This window comes from Ptychodera flava, chromosome 8 (assembly GCF_041260155.1).
Source record: "Ptychodera flava strain L36383 chromosome 8, AS_Pfla_20210202, whole genome shotgun sequence".
Lineage (NCBI taxonomy): Eukaryota > Metazoa > Hemichordata > Enteropneusta > Ptychoderidae > Ptychodera > Ptychodera flava.
This window is the reverse complement of record NC_091935.1, coordinates 22,108,552-22,129,008: the sequence shown is the minus strand read 5'-3', so window position 1 is coordinate 22,129,008 and position 20,457 is coordinate 22,108,552. Positions and strand designations below refer to the sequence as shown.

The 20,457-nt window shown below is 38.0% G+C and overlaps 1 protein-coding gene across 1 annotated transcript; it reads right to left on the bottom strand.

Annotated features, from left to right (window-relative positions):
* Positions 1-1,257: 1,257 nt before the first annotated feature.
* Positions 1,258-17,186, bottom strand: LOC139137915 (uncharacterized). Its single transcript, XM_070706166.1, has 8 exons — positions 17,047-17,186; positions 10,483-10,564; positions 9,917-10,105; positions 7,980-8,201; positions 7,061-7,207; positions 5,233-5,505; positions 2,666-2,743; positions 1,258-2,500 (listed from the first exon to the last, which is right to left on the bottom strand). The coding sequence occupies exons 1-8, from the start codon at positions 17,134-17,136 to the stop codon at positions 2,352-2,354; spliced, it is 1,230 nt and encodes a 409-aa protein (XP_070562267.1). The 5' UTR covers positions 17,137-17,186; the 3' UTR covers positions 1,258-2,351.
* Between the last annotated feature and the right edge of the window lie 3,271 nt (positions 17,187-20,457).

Genomic DNA, 20,457 nt, shown 5'->3' with positions numbered 1-20,457 from the left:
TCCACGCGTGGTGTGAATCCGTTGTGGGATAATCAAATCTGATTCCCCAAGGGGAGACAACAGGCTGATTGTGATTTCGCTGGCTGGTGAAACCATGGTCTACCACAAGTAATTTTACAAATGTACCACATATATATTGTTCATTAGTTTTTATAGTGATGATCAGGACTCTTAAAATTACCAATCACGAAGTCTACATTTGGAAGATGATTTATACTTCACATCCGTCGTGGGATATCAAGTCTGAATCAGATTCGATAATCCTGCAAAATATTCAGGTCACGCGCGGAAGCAAGAGTTCACCGAAAGAGGGCGCATCTTACTACGCACGCACAGTGCGCAATCCGTCACGTCTCAAGCGAGCAGAGCGTATAGGTAAGAGAAAGGCAGACAGAAAAAAAAAACTTGTAGACAACGAAACTTATTTGGTTTTTATCATATTAGTATTTATTGTCCCTGAATATATCCCTGTGCTCCATCGATGATATGTAGTTATTCATCTCTTGGTAGCGTTTGAGTAAGCAGCTGTATCGGATAGGACTGACAATTTAATTTCGTGTGACCCGCTCTCTTCGTTTTTTACTTTCCATACATATTTGTGATATTTCTGTACTATTAGCTTGTTATATATATATATAGAGAGAGAGAGAGAGAGAGAGAGAGAGAGAGAGAGAGAGAGAGAGAGAGAGAGAGAGAGAGAGAGAGAGAGAGAGATAGATATATATATATATATATATATATATATATATATATATATATATATATATATATATATATATATATCAGCTTGGTTTCAATCATGAATGTAACACGATGGAACTACTTTGAGAGAATTTGATCTTTAAATTGTTCAAATTCATCAAAAGTATTTGAAAGTTACAATATTACAAATTATCCATAAAAACAATTGTATTGGAAAAAAAGAAAAGCAGCTGAGCTTACATTTTCAGATTAAACTAATGTTACTACATCCAATTATCCGAAACCAGTTCCAATCGTGTTATATATAAACACAACGTACATACAAGACAGACAAACAGACAGACAGACAGACAGACAGACAGACAGACAGACAGACAGACAGACAGACAGACAGACAGACAGACAGACAGACAGACAGAAAAATGATGCACGAAACAGACTCACGGAAAGACACAGATATTGAACACAGGCGGGGAAGACAGGTGAATTAACAAACGTGCACATATCTGGACAAGTAGATAAATATACTTGTTCCAGTCGTTGTAAGAGAGCATGTCGATTGTTTATTGATCCAATATTTGTACCCTGGGTTAAAAGTTACTGTCACCTGTTCCAATTTTGCCACAGTTATCATGGAAAGAGAAAATCTAACCAATTTCTAAGCGCCCTCACATGGGAATTTTAAATACAAAGGAACACTCCGTTGACTATATATGGGCACATTTAGGTTACAGGTGACTGTATACCTTTGATATATGAAGTTGGTCACATCAGAGCATATTTGATTGTGCAATTTGACCAGCAACTGAACAATCCGTTAGATGTACCGAAGATAATTTTTCCGCCAAATTGAGGAAAGACGAAAGTTAATGTATTTGAGTCAATCTGACGCTGACACTGTTCATGTGAGACGAATAATCTTATTTTTTTATTGATCTGATTTCTAAAAAGGATTCTTATAGATTATTGATAGCTGTTATGTATCGAGTTTATCTTTACGTTTTAATGTTAAAACTGTATATATTTCTTCTCTAATTACAGTTAAATCGTTAGTCTGTTTTTTCGTTTGTTTTTCCTCTGCCAATGTCATACCTGTCGATGCCAATGGCTTCATTCCACTAGAATGAGATAGTGAAATCAATTAATGTTTGAATGAAATTTGATCAGGGACAACCGACAAAGCTTTCGATGAAAACGACAATTTCACAAGCGATTTTTTTGGAGTTGACTCGTATCAGCGGGTCGCGAACAGATGGGGGTGTAAACTTCAGTCTTTCACGCTGCAGCAGTTTGAAGCAACCTAACGGGCGGACATGACACATGGGTTGATTGTTTTCAGGTGTTAGTTACCGGGGAGAGCAAAGACATGTGGTGGTGAGGAGTTTTTTGTAAGTTATGAGTGAGCGATTGCGAGAACTTTGTAATAACAATAGTCACAAAAACGGCCGCAACACTTCCCGATAAATTTTAAATCTTGTCCATGTCAGAATAGCATTTTTTTTCATATAAAAAACCTCTAGTCACAACTTCTCAAAACCTGTCGGTTGGCTGTCCCTGTCTGAAAATTGTCCTCTAATCTTCATGTTTTTTTTTTTCTAATTGCGTATCGTTTTTGAAAGTCGATTACATCTGTATCTCAACTCGATATTTTACAGGGGTGGCGGTACGTCGACTTCGAGCTTCTTTGCATAGTTGCCTGGTGGATCGTATTCACAAGCCACGTAGACCTTTCCGTTCATCTGGGCAACGCCACAGCCTAGATTTTGACTGCTAGCCCATACAACCTGAGTAAAGTGCCCTGTGTATAAAATAAACGACAGAAATGTTTGGCAATAAGTTTTCAAAAACACCCGTGAAAATTCTGGTAACAAGGCTGTCAACGTAACGTGGTTGCTTTATATAATAATGGAAGATAGTCACAGAGGATTGGGTTCGGTCGTAGCCTTGCAAAAGTTGTACTTACCGATTGCTGAATTAAACTTTGGGTTCTTGAAATTGTATGACTGGATTTCGTCATGCCACATCTTTACAAAACCATACCCTGTGAAAACATGATTATAGATATTTGTTACCTTATGGATATTAAAACGTAACTTTTTACGCACTATTTAGAATCTAAATGCTGTAATATTTACCACTCAAAAATATTCATGTGTCGGGTTCCCCCATCACTAATGTGGAATAGTTAAAGAGTTTACCTGCTGCCGTTCTTAAAACAATTTAGGATAATTTTAAGACGCTTATAATAAATGAAAGTAACTCTGCGGTTGTAGTAGCAGCAGAAACGATAAAACCAGATGTGAACTGAAAATGCTCCAATTATGTTTCACTATACTTGCCAGTAACTTTGACTTTCATTTCTGCCCACGTCTTATTATAATCACCATCACTCGCACAACTCACCAAATATGGTGTAGTCACAGGCGTGCTGCTTTCTGGGTAGTTTCTATAAGTGTAGTTCTACGTTTCGACGTTCTCTTCCGTAGCCTAATCACCCTACGGAAGAGAACGTCGAAACGTAGAATAAACTACACTTATAGAAACTACCCAGAAAACAGCACGCCTGTGGGTGTAGTGCTGTCTTTCATGAAACGTTGCATAAATTTATATGTACAAGATCATTATCGATGTCTACGCCCAATCGAAAAAATATGGTCAAAATTTGCAAATCAGCGATTAGCTGACATTGAACTCCTATAAGTTCTACACTGCTGTTACATCTTTATCATCAAAGTACATGGCAAGTTTATCATCGTATCCGTGATTAAAGAGAGATCGTTAAATGTGCACAGTGAGCGATTCATGGACGTGAAACTTGAAAATTGTTATATGTGTGATCAATGTTTGTATCATGATTTGTCAGATCTGATGCAGTGAATGTGAAAAAGAATGAGACTTCTGTATAATTTGAATGTACAAAATTAGCATTCAAAATGCACGCCACACCAACAAACGCTCAACAGTTCTAGCCATTTCTTAAAAAAAGAATCTTTACAACATTTTTGATTCCCGTCCGATGAGCCGTTCTTGAGATATCGTGCCGATAGACAGACAGACGGAAATCTCACAAACATGAGCTTCAAAGGCTTACAGCGGCATGAGTAATCTCAGTGATATACTACTACTACTTTGCACAAAGCAACTTGGGCGATACCATTCGGCCATTTTAGCTCACATGTTCACACACGAGAGCTAATGTCGTAACGATGTCTGTCTGTCTGTCTGCCTGTGTGTTGCTGTGCATAGACCCTGGAACGAGACTCTCGCTTCAGGGTCTATGGTCTTTGTGTCTGTTTACACGATATCTCAAGGACGCCTGAACAGATTCAAGTAACATTTAGTACATAGATTTTGTTTAAGAATGGCAAGGAGTAATTAGTTTTTGATGGGTGTGGCTTGCATCTTTGATGCTCATTTGCGTAATTAATAATTTAAGAAAAATGGTAAACGGCTGCACAGAATTGGATGAGATTTGTTACAAATGTTGATCCCACAAAGATTTATCCGCCAGAAAAGACATGAAATTAAAGCTAATGGCTAATTTGCATTTTGGATGAACTAACCCAATTACAGATATATCTGAATTGACTTGATTAAAATTGACGAAATTTGGTATGTATATATTGAAGATACTATGATTTAACATTACTGGAAGTCATTAAGAATTTTTACTTCAGCCAATTTCTAATTTGCGCATTTAATGAACTTTACTAATTATGGGTATATATCTTGATTGACTCGACCAAAGTTGACAAAACTTGCAATGAACATTAAATATACTAAGTTAAAACATTATTAGAGTCATGTAGCATTTTTATTTTAGCTAATTACTAATTTGCATATTTAACGAAATTTCCTAGTTTGGGATGTATATCTGGATTGACGCGACCAAAGTTGATGAAACTTGCTATGTATATTGTATACTATGATATAATATTAACAAAAGTCAGTTTTGATTTTGTAAAACATCTTATTACTGATTTGCATATTCAACGAACTTTTCTAATTAGAGATATATCTTGATTGACTTCATTAAGGTTGATGAAACCTGCTATGTACATTGAAGAAATATGGTGAAATATCAATGACAGTCGTTTAGCATTTTTACATTAGCAAGTTACAAATTTGCAAAGATGTGGCAAAAGTTTAAATTCACAGACAACTGCATTATGTACTGAAACACCTGGTTACCCTTTGTTCTAATCATAAAAATCAGGTCATGACGCCCAGAGTTCAAGTGTCAACACGTTCTGTATAATGTGTGAGGTGAAGTGTTGTTACTGACAATCGAACTTTATTCAACGCGAGAGCTCGTTCGTCAAAAGAATCAAACATTGAACCCAATTTGTCTTGTTTCGTAGGCCAGTACTTGGTATTCTGATGTACTCTTAGAGAGTAAAAGCAAAGATTTCTGCCTTATGGAACACCGTCCAAATAATACAGCACTAAATGTTAAAGATATTATAAGGGGGCTTTAACAACTTTAGCATGTTTATAAAAGACTGCAGTATCTTGACCGGATAGACACACCTGAAGCGCTATCAAGCGATGACAATCTTGACACAGCGAGATTTTCACCATAAGGATAAGAGCTGTGCTTGAGTTTTCCCTTAAAGGCGTTGTCATTGGCGACTTTTTGACCCGCATTCGTCAGCTGCTGACTCCCATCGGTTAGCGGCGGGACCCCATGGAGACAACGAAAGTAGTTGTGAGCTTCACGTAACTGGTCGTAAATCTCGGCAAGACCGTTGTTTCCACGCTGATCCGGCTTAGTGCATCCGTTGGCGTCGGTCTCTCCAAAACCTGGGCAATTAATATACATGTCAGTTGTATTCACCAGCCCAATGTCACTTTCTATTTCTCTGTTTTGTTCCATATTCTTCTTAAAGTCCAAATAACTACGAATGTGTAATAAACCGATATCAAAAAGTCCTAATATAAGAGTTTTCTTTGAATAAGACCCATTAAAAAGGGACATTAGCAGTAACGTTTGACAAATTTTACACTACTCTGTTTCAATGTATCACTACAGAATTTACTATAATCCGATCATCATGACCAATGCCCAGTGTCCTGCTTGCCAACACAGCCTGTATACATAAAATGACCATTGTTATTGTTGATAAATTTATTCTAGTCCGGACCTGAATACAAAATTTGAACAATAACGATGCAGATTATACTCATATAGGTATATTTATGAGCTAAATATTAGGAATTTCTCCATGGTTAAGATATTCAAACCAGAAACTGCAGATGATACAGAGAACAAACAAAATTTTACAAATGACCAAAGTTACAGCTAATTGATCTTTAAAGACTGAAAAAGTGTATAACACTGTCGTAAAGTGTAGAGAGTGGCATGTGAATTCAAACATTTTAACTTCATTTAAGATTTCCAGCCACTTTCAAAAACTAATCATATGACAGAGAAAATAAAGATTACAAAAACAAAATGTTGGCCATAGTGTTTTGTCCTTTCAAGTAAATCATCATGCTTGTTTCTTTTATGATCACGATGTGTAATGTGCAGCAAATGTAACCGCATTTTTGTACTTTTCGATGGGGGCCATTTAATAAGTGCGGCACCCGTTTATTATTTAAAACGTGTAGGTATCGTCAAAAACAGTGAGCAGTGATACTTCGATACTTGTCCTTAAGTTAGCTCATTCACACGAAGCAACTTTGGTTTGAAAATGAAATCATGAAAATAACGCATAAACTTTGCAGCTATTTGGGCTTTAAGACACAAAGTGACCTATGCCTTCAAAACAACCCTTGTAGATTAGAAAGTTACAGGTTGTTCTTCTTCGCATTCCCCACTGACAATCCACAATTTTAATACCCCTTGCTCATTCATAGTAAATTTGAAATCATCATAATTAGCGGCGCCCTGAAGAGACTTGGCAAAAATACAGAGGCAATGTTTCATTGAAAAGACGCCGCATGGAAAACAGTGACCCTTCAATAGTATTTGCATGAAACATGGTGACCCCTTCGCTATTCAATTTTTGTGTTTTGGTTGATTTTAACTGAAAAGAAAGTTTTGTTGATATAGGATCGAGTTCAAAGTCATCACGTTTTAAAGTCCTCTTTGTAACATCAACATTTTATCCCTAAGTCCCCCTAAGTTCTCCCTTCGTCTCCTGGAGATAAAAGCATGAACTCTGACCAAGTTATTCCGGCTAGTATATACACTCCGCTAATGAATCCACAAACTGTGAGAACAAAATATTTCTTCGAAATTTACAGTCAGAAAAGACGGAAAAAGATGAAAAATAGCACGCATTGAACCTCTCGACTGGAACAGTCTGAATGAATGGAATGGCTAGAATAGGCTAACTGCTTTCTTACTTACCGCAATCGACTTCATCGCTGAAGTCCCCGCAATGGACAAAACCATCACAAAGCTGGCCTTCGCCGAGACAGAGAGACCCATCGACGCATCTGTAGGGACTGTCGGCAAACCAGATGGCGCAACCTTCTGCGTCATATTTCGCTTTTTCTGCAGAAAGGCAATACCAGGTTAATTTAACATTATAAGCAATTCGGGCATCGATGGTGCGCGAGTCGCTGGTAGAGAAAAACTGACTAGGGAGCGATCGTGACATTTATGAAGGAAAACGGTCACTTTTGATATCTTTTCATACTTTTTGTTCCTAAGGTAGAACGCACCTCGGGGACAGATATTCGGCCTCTCAAACTTCATTCTTTTCTGCTTGATGTAAGAAACTTTTCACCGGCTTAGTTTTTCGAAAGTGAAAAATTTCATTTTTCTCCGTGGAGTTAACACAGGGATGGCGGCCATTTTGAATTTTAAATATCAGTAAATCTTGGGTAATTTATTTCTCTAGTATCAAAATTTGCACGGTGACCGCCGATTTTTATTCTTGATTTTGAAAGAGAATGGTTTGAAAGATTCCTTAACGAAAGTTTGAGCAAAAGTTTAAGAATTTCACTTTCGAGGCGTACACTACCGTAAGTAATACTACTGGATATAAACACACAAGTCGACATTGAGAAGTCGAACATACAAGGCATTTTGGCATAAGTTTTGAGAAGGACAAGAAACTGTATTTTACGGACAGAAAAGAGTGAATAAGTTACAAAGTGATACAGTGCTTGAGCATTACTTCAGTGTTCGTAATTACAGGGCAATTTCACTAATTTTAAATGCAAATGTTTACGAGAACCGAATAGAATAACTTCATGGTTATGCCACATATGGCTGAATGGTAAAAGCTTTAGAACGATATTTCTGTGATGCCAAAACTTACTAGAGGTAGTGCCTGTGTCGCCCTCGTCGCCGTCTTTGTCGTCGACAGTATCACCTTCCTCGTTGACGTCAGTTCCGCAACCCATTTCGTCACTTCCGTCGGCACATAGCTTGTGTCCGTCGCATATATTCTTCTCGCGAATGCACAAAGTACCATCTCTGCATCTGTAAGGGTGACCCGCAAACCAGGCGGCACATCCGATTGGATCGTAAACGGCAGCTCCTGCAAGAACATTGATTAGCTTGCACACGTCACTGGATGACGATGATAATGATGATGATAATGATGTTGATGATGATGATGATGATCAGGGGAAGGTTTAAACGACATTTCGTATCATCGTAAATTATTAGAAAAACGAAAATTTCATCTGTAAACATGAATCCTGTAACAAATCCGACTTGAAGTGTAGATCACTTTGGCGTTGCAAGTACAGTGAAAACACACAACACTTTAGTCTAACCGACAAAGCCACTTATTCTATCAGAAACGAAATAAAATGCAAAAGCAATAATATAGTTTATGTAATAAATCGCAGACGCTGCGAAAAAAGCCAGTATATTGGTGAAATATAAACTAAACCTAAACTTCACTTTAATAACCATCTTTCCACGATACGTCACAATAAAGAAACCCCTGTAGCATTACATTTTAACGACAATGATCACGGCATAATGACGATGTTTCAATCATATAGGCATCATACATGTTAATAAACAAGATGACAAACTTCGCAAACAAATTTAAAAACCCTCTCGGCGCATAGGGATTAAAGGCAAACAGTCGTCGGAACTGAGCCTGTGCGAGTTTCTTGTTTACAGAAAATGTATTTCGTGCACGATATCTAGATGAACCACATCATGATAGCTGCAACATTTAAATTATATGATGTAGATTATGACAGACATGATTTAACTTTCATCAATCAACATCGAAGCTTGGATTGAGTGTTTACATTGGTCGTATGGGTCCCATACGACCGTTGAGCGCAGTTCCGACGACTGTTTCCCTTTAAACATCAGACAGTAAACATTTCCCCACGCTCATTTACGAATGCCTGTAAAGCGTCATTGCATCATTCACGTCGGTTTACAAACTAAGTCTTCTACACATGCGATGAATTTTTTGGAAGTTCCGAAAACCTTCGTCGAACTTCTATGTACCCTAAATCAATAAATTTTACTTTTATCCTGCAATTTTGCAAACATACTGAGATCTCTGTATTTTATCTCTATAGATGATCCTGAAAAAGCTCTAACTATAGAGCGAAACGTCATATGCAAGAAATACGTCGAAGTTTAGACGAAATAACCGGAGTGTTAGCGTGTTTCTTTTCATAAAATTTTCATATATATATATATATATATATATATATATATATATATATATATATATATATATATATATATATATATATATATATATATAACAGTGAAAGTAGTTACATAATGAAAAGACATGCGAAGACAGTGAAACGTTTTAGATCAAAATTTTCTAAAATTACTGCTAAAAGAGAAACTGTACGTTCATCATTTAAAGATGAAAGGACAGATAACATAATATACGTAGGATCTGTTGCTGTCTTCGCGTGTGTGCTTATACAGTAGATACTGTTACCACGGAGAATATTTTTCCGTGTGCGTAACGATGGTCTGACCACAGGTTCGCTTAAAACGCACTTATCGTGCAATAGCATTCGGTGCCCGAACAACGAGTCGTTTCTTGTTAAACAAAAAATTATGTCTATTACCATGAAAATTCTTCAATTATTCAATGTACTGCTAAGAACATCATCGGTATAATTACTCGATTATATAGACGTCGAAAAAGTGGATCAGCATATAGCTAAAATTTAACCATTCCATTTTATAAATGCAGGAGAGACTGGCTGTTTTAAATTACGCTTCTTATACACAAAAGGAGTTCAATCTACTAACCATTATCAATAGCTTCATCGTTGTCTCCAACGTCGCCAGGACAGTCTTCTTCATCGCTACCGTCCCTGCAGAGAGCACGGCCATCGCATATTTTACTTGCGGGAATACAAGTCTTGCCGTCCGCACAGCGGTAGGGGAAGTCAGGGTACCAAGATGCGCATCCCGAGGCATCGTGGAACGCCCCGTTACCTGGACATGGAAATGATCATAACACCCTTGTTATCGCATCCTTTTGTGTATAAGGAAATTCTGGTGAGACTCCTCTCACACTGAACATCGTTCAAGATTATTCATGTCTAAAAATTAAAATTTTACCTGAACCAAATAGCGAAAGACAGTGATAGAGAGATCGGGAGAGATAGAGAGTGAATAATGGGCAGCCGTATAATAGACTAGTCCAGAGTCTGTCAGATCTCAAAATTACAATTGTCTTACAGTACAATAGAACTTTTCTTCTCTTTTATTGTACGTCTCAGTTCATAAGATGAGCGATGACAACCATAGGTTTAGGAAACTGTCACTCATTCTGTCGACGTATAAGTGTAACAGTCTGAGTTTTCACGAACCTCGCAACCGCAGCATACGTTTGAAGTTGTATACAGTCAAATCCTTCCTGGACAGCTTTGCCGGTCTTGTGTCACGGTAACCCTGAAAGAGAGAAGAAACAACCGTCCATTCTCATCAGGTGTCACAAGTAAGTTCAGGGCTCGAAAATTTTTTTTAAAATTCACTTGCCATAGGGCAAGTGAATTTTCAATTTCACTTGTCCGGAAGAAAAATTCACTTGCCCTGAATTTCAGATGATTTAAGGAGTAAATGTGTATGGTTTTATTAATGTCATTGTAAAGAAACAGTAGCTGTAACTTACTGATAAATTTGTGTCCTTATTCTGTGTATCAAAAATAATATCTTATGTAACGTATACATGCACAGTGTTTCAGCAAGCTTCTGCTAGCATTGGGACACAGTGACCCATAGTAGGTCTTAATGGGGACAAATTAAATTTTGGGGGACATGTAATGTATTTCAATAAAACAACACCGGTACATTGTCATTGTGTGTCATCATGACCTGGTACCTTCTGTTAAATAGGCAAGTCAGGTAGGTGCACCAAGGGTAAGTATATAATAGGCCACCGGTGTTGTGTCAAATTGTGCCCATGTGAAACTTTCAGTATCATTTAGTTTACTGCTACCGCGTGTATGTGCATAAACTGCAGGTTCCCCTTAGTCACCAAAATGATTAGCCAACTCATTAACCAAATCAAACTCCTGTAGCCACTTTGCGCAACTTTGAACAGTTTATGATCTCAAGTGTAGCAACAGCTTTCTCGGCATTCAGGAGTTCCTAATTTTACAAATCAAGATGTTTTATATGTTGTTCATGATAGTTTTTACATTAAAGAATATTTTAGTTTTATTACATTAATTATCTGTGTTTTTATGACAGTGAAGGGATTGAAATACTTATTCATTTCTAGTGGTAAACTTTTGCCACAAAAATAATTAGGTGGCAATTCTAAAAATCAGGTAGCAATGTGAAGTGTATATCACCACAGATACAGAATACTTCTGCAGCATTGAGTCAGTGTTCACAGTATGACAACTTATCATACATATACACTACAAGCTCCTTATGTGGTTTTGTTAGCCACACAAATACAAATTTTCTATGCAGAAGAAAGCATTTGGTAGCATAGTGACAGTGTAGATACAAGTATTGCGGTGTTATGTCATAGTTGTGATCAAGCAGGCTCAATAGCATCTTCAGCATAAGTATTTTTCTTGAGACAAAAAGGGTCAGGTCAAAATCCTTTAAAACAAGACACAATGATATTGTTCAATTCATTTCCCAATGTTTTAAAGAGTAGTAATAGGTTTAATGATAATGATAACATTGTAGCCCAGGATCATTTTCATTTGATATTTTGATATCATCAAGAAATGTCTGGTGATGTTCACTGTTACATCATTAAACTGGAGGAATCTGCAGAAATATTAATGTGATGATTTGAAATGGATATGCTTACTGCAACTACTGTTGACAATTTCCCTTTGCCATAACTGTTAATAAAATTTAATTTAAAACTGACAGTCAAGCTAAATGCCATTAAATTGGAAAGCAAGAAATTACCTTTTATCATAAGATTGTACCTATTAGACCTCCCTAGGTGGTTTCTTTTGAACCATAATTGTGTACTTAAAGGGTCTTTATCATGACATCACATAAGATGACCCAGATTTGACCTTTCAGAAAACCTCAAGTTTTTCTCCTTTTCCCTTGTATTCTGACTCTGTTTGTGAAAGTTTCCTTTAAAATAATGGTTTTTACTATCAAACTGAGTAATTGCAGGCCAAATTTTGATTCAAGCAAAGTAGTTAAAACTTGGACTAAAAAGGACGTCGGTACGCGGGACTCACACAGCCAAGCCTCAGTATCATGGTCGTATACGTCCATGATGTATTGTAGCTAGCACGGTCCGTCCATGAGGGACTGAGAGGGACCCTGATTGCAGTATTGAACAGCAACAATGTTTGCTTCACGTACCAGGTAATTTGTAACTTTGTAGAAAGGAGAGTAAATTGTTCAATACATTGCAACTTTGTAGGAAGGAGGGTAATTGTTTCAACACCTTACAACATTTTATTGTAAGCTGTAGTTTTCTGTTGAGGAGGCATCGTGACATGATTTCATGAGAAGAAAAAACATAAGAGCGGGCAAAGACGTCAATATTTTGCCATTTTGTAACCAAGCAGAACAGAGCTATTTTATCGGCCGGCCATATCGAAAGCAGTACACTCAAAGAACGAAAGAGTGGCAGCGTGTACGTACAGTGGCCTCATTGAAATTCACTTGTCCGTCGGGCTGGGTGAATGTTGTTTTCACTTGCCCGGACTCAAATTCACTTGTCACGGGCGTCGGGCGGCGAGAATTTTCGAGCCCTGAAGTTTCCTATCAACTAAGGTAAATGCATGCGCGATATTTGAATAAGTCATCTTCGACAGGGGTAAAACACAGTGGGAGCTAAACCTGGTCGCAGTCTATGAGTGATATTTCGCCTGAACAGTTGATCAGAAGTCCTTATCATTGGATGTTTAGATGATGTAATTGGTCGAAACAAACGCTATGACGGCAGATGTAGCCCTACTGGAAAATTTTTTTTTTGAAACTACTACGAAATTTTTTTTAATCCATCCGTTCACCAATAATTTACAGAAAATGCCTAACATTGAGCCTTTCAAGTTGATAACATTATTAAAAATACTCAAAAAGCTGTCGCGCTGTTTAGCCCCATCACAATCCCACACTGCATTTCTGTTAAGGTAGTATGTGCCTCGAAAGTTAAAGACTTAAACTTTTACTCAAACTTTCCTCGACTTTCTCTGACCGAATCAAAGACAAAAATCAGAGGTCACTGTGCAAAGTTTGGTACTGGAGTAACAAATAACCTAAACTTTATTACCGATGTCTAAGATTCAAATGGCCGCCATCTTTGTGTTTTAATAACTCTATGGAGAAAAATACTTTTCGACTTTCGTAAAAGCTAGACGATCAAAGTTTCCTTCTCCAACAGCTTTAAAATGAGCCCCTACTAAGTGGTAGATTAGAGGAGAATTGTACAAGTTTGGGAGTCCGAATATATGCACCCGTGCATGTATGATAACTGGGAAGACCCCTCCAATATATTGCCAGCATTTGAACTTCCCTGGAGAAGAACTCGAGCGATGGTTCAGGAGCAGACATCGTTTGAAAAACGTGTTAATTGGATCTTGTTTATTACTAGGTGAAAAATTAAAGCGTTTCCATCGTCGGAACTGACATACACTCCTTCAGTGAGTCATGATCGTTTCTATGTGATGGTCTTTCCACAATCGAAATGAACGTAACGTCTGTAGCAGTTACATGTCTTATGCAGAATGGAGCAATTTATCATCACCTGTCACCTTGTCAGTGTATCTTATATATTGTTGCCTGAATACATGGGTTTAAGAGCCCGAGAGCCGATGACAATTTACCCGACGCCAGGAGGTCAAATTGTCTACTGCTGCGATGGCACATACACCCATGTAATCAGGCAATAATATTTTTATTACATGCCTCTTCACAGTTAACGCTATATGATATTTAGTTACAGGCGGGGCTCTCTCAAACAATTTTACCATTATCGATCAGCATCAAAAAGATTTTAACGAAAGTCAAAATAGCAGTCCGCGCATGGATATTTCACATCTGGCGTTCAGAGTCTACCTTCGAAGGGCTTCACCCGACTGGTAACTATGGAAACCGGTCCGTACATCGTTCACACTGCCCGCTAACTCCCCGCATGTTCCTATTCAATCATTGCACTGATTTGCACTCACATCGAGGCATGTAATAATTGCCAATAATTTTATTCTTGATATTGGCATCGTCGTTATGTATGCTAACATAACGCTTGGCGTCGGTGCATTGAAAAGCTGTCTGTATAGAGACAGTAATATGCCCTCGTTTCGGGGAGCGTTGTGATTGTATATTGTCGTCACCTGTCGCATTATCCGGGACATTTTGCTATTTGAGTTCGAAGTCAATTTGCATCCCAAACGCAGCTAACTTTTGGCATATTTGGAACCAACTTTATTGAACTGTTATATCTGACTGAGGAAAAGATTATTCTGCCTGAAGCTGTTTTGTCAAAGCGATGGTATACGAAGAACACTTTTCATGCGGAGCGTAGCATCAACTGTAATACTGGTATCTCGTTGGCCAATCAATTTAAGTTCAATGACCCAACTCCAGATAAAATGACCGTAGTGACTCATCCTTAACCTGAGTTGTGTAATATCACAAATCGGTGACGGTGATTACGCTGAGCGATTGCGACGATGTAGTATAGACAACAAAACAATGCATAGAAAATAAAGAGATCGTTCGAGAAGAAGTCTATTGACATCAGATGAGAGAAAAACAGTTGTACGAAAAGTGCTTGATTGTGCATAGATTGGGATTTTTGTTCGCTATTTCAACATTGGCATCCATTATTGCGTCCCATTCAAACGTTGCAGTAGATATTTTACTGCTGTTTTTCTATCTGTCAGTCAGCATGATTTCTAATGAAATGCCCATCGATATCTGCTCAACAACACTTTGGTAGACACCTATGGGCTATTGCACTTTAAGGTAGAACGTGCCTTGGGGACAGATACTCGGACACTCAAATTTCTACAATCCTTTTCTGATCTACCACTTGTGGGGCTCATTTTAAAGCTCTTTGAGAAAGGGAATTAAAACTGTCAACGGCTTAGTTTTTCGAAAATCCAATATTTACTTAAAATTTACTTTTCCCCATAGAGCTAACACAGGGATAGCGGCCATTTCGAATTTCAACTATTGCTAAATATTTGGTGATTTGTTTCGCTTGTTCCAAACTTTGCACGGTGACCCCCTATTTTATTACTGATTTGGAAAGAGAACGGTTGAAAGATTCTCTGAGAAAAGTGTGAGCACAAGTTTAAGTCTTTCACTTTCGAGGCGCATCTGGTCATATTGGAGTAAAGTGCCCATATTGCAACCAGCAAACATACTAAAACGTCAGCGTATAGATCTGGTGGCTGCTTGATGGTTATGCTAAATGTAATTTCAGTATCCGGAGAGGAAAAAATCGTCATAGTGAAAATTGGCGTTTGGAGATTCTACTTTTAAGCATGGTGGATCGTAGCCTAGAATCTAAACGGGGTGTTTTTGCCTCGGAGTTCTTTTTGCCTGGAGTGTGGCGAAGGCAAAAATAACTCCGAGGCCAAACACACTCAGTTTAGAGTCTAGGCTAGATCGATTGTAGTCGGTAAGCTGACAACTCATGCGGAGAACACCATTTTATGGCAATAACGATTGTAATGACATAAATATACCACACCTTAACAAGTATAAACCCTTCACTCTTCTTTTTGAGTCCCGTTTATCTTTTATTACTGTGTTCAAGAGGAATTCTCGCGCTTAATTTTGTAATAATAATAATAATAATAATAATAATAATAATAATAATGGTTCTCATATAGCGCACATATCCACAAGTACATGTGATCAAGGCGCTTTACAATTATTATTACTCCTGGTCACTGGACCTTTGATACCACTCAACTCCCTTGGGAGCAAACAGCAGCTCACATGTGCAGCCAATCAGCGCAGCAGAGCTAAACGCACACATTACAACCACTGTCCTACCAGGTACCCATCACTCCTGGGTGGGGAGAAGCAACGAGGAATAAAGTGCCTTGCTCAAGGACACAATACCATAGCTATGCCGGGCTGGAACTCACCATCCTGTGATCGTGCGTCCACTGCTCTAGCCACTAGCTCTTGATGCCTCCACAATGTTGTGGTGACTTCTTCAGAAACGGCATAGTAATCAATTCTTGAATGAAGCCTGTTTACAAGTATATTTGCATATTTATGCGCATGGGGAATTAAAGTTGAGCCGAATTTCGGGTTTCTATAATCGTTTGTAAACAATCTTGGAATTGCAATATGGTAAATTGGTTATTCCTTGTGTTGTATCAGCATTCGTGTCATTTATACCACGCCAGACACCAGACTTCGTCACGTATCTGACACGTGACAAAATGACACTCATGCCGATGCGACACTGGAACATGTGCTTTTGGTAAACTCCTAAAGATTGTGATAATGGCAGTCTTAAATGTGGTTGAACTTCTGATTGTATTTACCACAGAAACTTGTTGTTTCATTCCCTTTGTAATTACAGAGACAAAGTTGCTCCTTTTTACCTTTGATATCAAAAACCATGGAATACTGACAAAGTGTCGTTCAGTGCGCAAAAGAACGACTGCACACAACTGTAAAAGTGTGGAAAGTTACCCCTCTGCTGATTACCAACAGATAATTTCGTCTATGACCTGTGGAGAGAATTGATTTTTCAATGCATGCCAAGTAAGATTTCATACAAATCTTACATGAGGTCCAAACCTGATGTATGTCGGTGTATGCTAAGCTGTGTTTGTTTTTGTCAACATGGAAGCACAGTCACTTCATGTCTGATAAGGAGAACCGTTGTGATTTTCTGTCCATGTCTTTCGTGTTCATCTTCTAAGTCTTTATCCACTGTGCTGCTAATGAACACGACAAAACCTTCTTACCTCAGAAGCATAACCACCTCGACTTCCTGATACACTGTGAAAGCAGCAAATTGCTACTGCAGTGGCAAGGAACACCATGAGAGGCCTCATTTTCGTTCAAGTTTGTCAGGACCACACCAACAACGTGTACGGTGTAGTTATGCCAGATAGGACGTTTTTATCTAATCTGACAGGTAACCTGTTCCCTTACGTATTGGACATTTCCGTCGAGGTCAAAAGGTGTTCCCTCTCGGCAATTACCGCATTGGCAAATTTGAACCAGTTACTGCAGTTACACAATATGAGAAGCAAGAATAATAATACTAAAAAAGATACAGACACAAAACAAACATGTACAGATCTGGACAAAAAGAAAGACGTATAGACTGAATTTCTATAATAGAATATTTTGATTATTTATTAATCGGACAGTTCTTCACTTCATTGAAGCGCCTAAATCTATCAAGGTTATTACACAAGCGCAGGAAGAAACCAGCGGATAGAAGGGGAAAATATTTCTGAAATTATGTTTGTGCGAACATCTTTAACCCCTCCCAACATATTTAAATCCTGTTCAAAATTATGTGTGCATGTATGTATGTATGTATGTATGTATGTATGTATGTATGTATGTATGTATGTATGTATGTATGCACGTACGTATGCACGTATGTATGTATGTGTCTGTCTTCATATGTCTTGTGTGAATTGGTTCACATATATGTATGTTTTTTCACTCATATATGTATTTACTTATGTCTGTATTGATTTATTTATACTTATGCTATAGTAGTTTTTTTTTATTGATAAATGCATGCAAATACACCCTTTTCGTATGAATATGTTCTTCTAATGTGTAAAATAATTATTTTACATTTGGCGCCTGGTAGAGACACTTTGAATTAGCTGCATGCTTGAAGTTATTACCGATGCAAGTGGAATTCAACTTACTTTCTGACTGTCTCTTGTATTCGAATTCCCATTCCTTTGTTTTGCTTGGTCCACGATAAGCAGGCGGTCCCGGGCAATGTTTATTTTCATGTCTGCATTTAGGGATTAGTCCCGGAAGGTTATGACAAGGCTTGACTCATCTTCATCAACAGGGATATATTCAGGGACGATAAATACTTATACGATAATAACCAAATAAAATTCGTTGTCTACGTTTTTTCTGTCTGCTCTTCTCTTACCTATACGCTCTGATCACTTGAGACGTGACTGACTGCCCGCTGTGTCAGATATGCGTAGTTAAATGCGCCATCTTTCTTGCTTCCGCGCGTTACCTGAGTCCGTTGTGGGATTATCAAGTCTGATTCCCTAAGGGGAGACAGCGGGCTGACTGTGATTTTTCTGGCTAGCGAAATCACGGTCTATTGCAAGTAATTTAACAAATGTACCACACAGTGTTCATTGGTTTTTATTGTGTTGTTGGTGATCGGGACTGTTAAAATATGACATTAAACTGGTCCAATAATCACTTTCATTCAAGGTAATACATTACCAGGTCCATGGGACATTTTGAGATTTACAAATTCAAGTAGGACCATCCTGAACCACTGATTGTTGGTGGTACCAGGTGTCCGGAATGGGTAAGCATACCCTTGACCAATCACGAAGTCTACATTTGGAAGATGATTTATACATTACGTCCGTTATCAAATCCTGCAAAATATTCAGGTCATGCGCAGTAGCATGAGTTTACCAAAAGAGGGCGCATCTTACTACACACGTAGTCTGGTTCCTAGTCTGGCAGAGACCCTGCGATTCGCGTTCTTCCCTGTTGGAACACGCACGCGCCCTTCAGAGACGCGACGCGAATCCAAGGGTCTGAACAGAACACCAGTTCGCGAGATAAGGAGACAGGGCGTTTTCATCGCTGTAACGATGTCGCCCGGCCGACATCGTTGCCACACTTCAAACAGTGGCGGCGCTCTCACTTCCGTTTCACTTCTGCTCTTGTCAGTCTCTTGCTACATAAGCCTGAATATGAACGTATCCATATAATGTTAAAGGGACAAAGTCGGCCATTTCTACATAAAGTTTGTTTAATGCAACATACTACTTATATTGTTTGACATGTTGAAAGATAATGAATGGGTGACCATGCATATATTTGACCCCGGTTTTAGACACGATACATAAACCATGATGACAATGAATTAATGGTCGTGACCATTAAATTATTTTTGCCATGGCTTCATTACAAATTAGTAAAATCACTGCTAAATGTAAAATGAAGGCCATATACTCAACGTTTTATATCACTTCGAATGTTAATCAAACGTTGTAGTTTATCTTTTAGGTAAAATTCGTATTGAAATTACTGGACAAGCCCACTACTGAAAAATTCATCCATGCATTCGTTACCTCCAGACTCGACTATTGTAACAGTTTGTTCTATGGTATTTCAAATGACCAACTAAATCGTCTGCAGTCTGTTCATAATGCAGCAGCCCGTCTAGTCACAGATACACATAAATATGACCACATCACTCCTGTTTTTATTGATTTACACTGGTTACCTGTGAAAGCGCGTATTAGTTAATAACTTCTTTTAAGATTGTTAGTGGCGATGCACCGCTTTATTTGAAATATTCAATTGACCTGTATGTAACGACAAGAGATCTACGATTTTCTAAGAAATTGCGTGTAACTCCTCCTCACGGCTATTTTAATAAGTCTTATGGTCACAGAGCTTTTTCGGTACGTACTCCTTTTCTGTGGAATGCACTGCCTTCAGAAATTCGTTGCACCAGAAATGTTACATCTTTTAACAACAACAACTTTATTGTCTTCAGGCCTTCAGCCCATAACATCAATACAGATAAAAGAATTACATAAACATAAACAGATTACACCACTACGTAAATAATACCAAGGCTTCTTTCCCTAATTCAAAAGCTTGATAGGTAAACTTTGCTAAATTACATATAATTTTACTCATGAAGAGTTTCGTTACATTTCGTAGACCTGGGTTTCTAATTGCCCAATTCGGTAGAAACTGAATCTGTAGATTGTCAGTGGTAAAGATTACATTCGAACAGAAAATGAAATTCACCATCAATAGAAAGAGTAGGCCTATCACAGATTTCACACGAACGTTCTGATCGCACTAAGTATTTACTACAACTTGAACAAGTTTCAATCAATAGTTTGTGACTGGAACAACGTAACTGGGACTGTGACAGTGCCTTTCGATATCTATTGATTTTAAACATAAAGTAATTCTTAAAAGATGGCTTGTGTTTGATTTGACGAAATAAGTGTAAACGACTCGTATTCGAGACCCTCTCCACCATTCATGTTGCCAGTTGTTTTTGACTCTGTTCATAAAGGTGATAAAATTTTTTGTTTATTACCAACACCTTGGCTGACCCACGCATGACCGAAGCCATACCTTAAGAGTATATTTCGTAAATATGTCACCAAGTT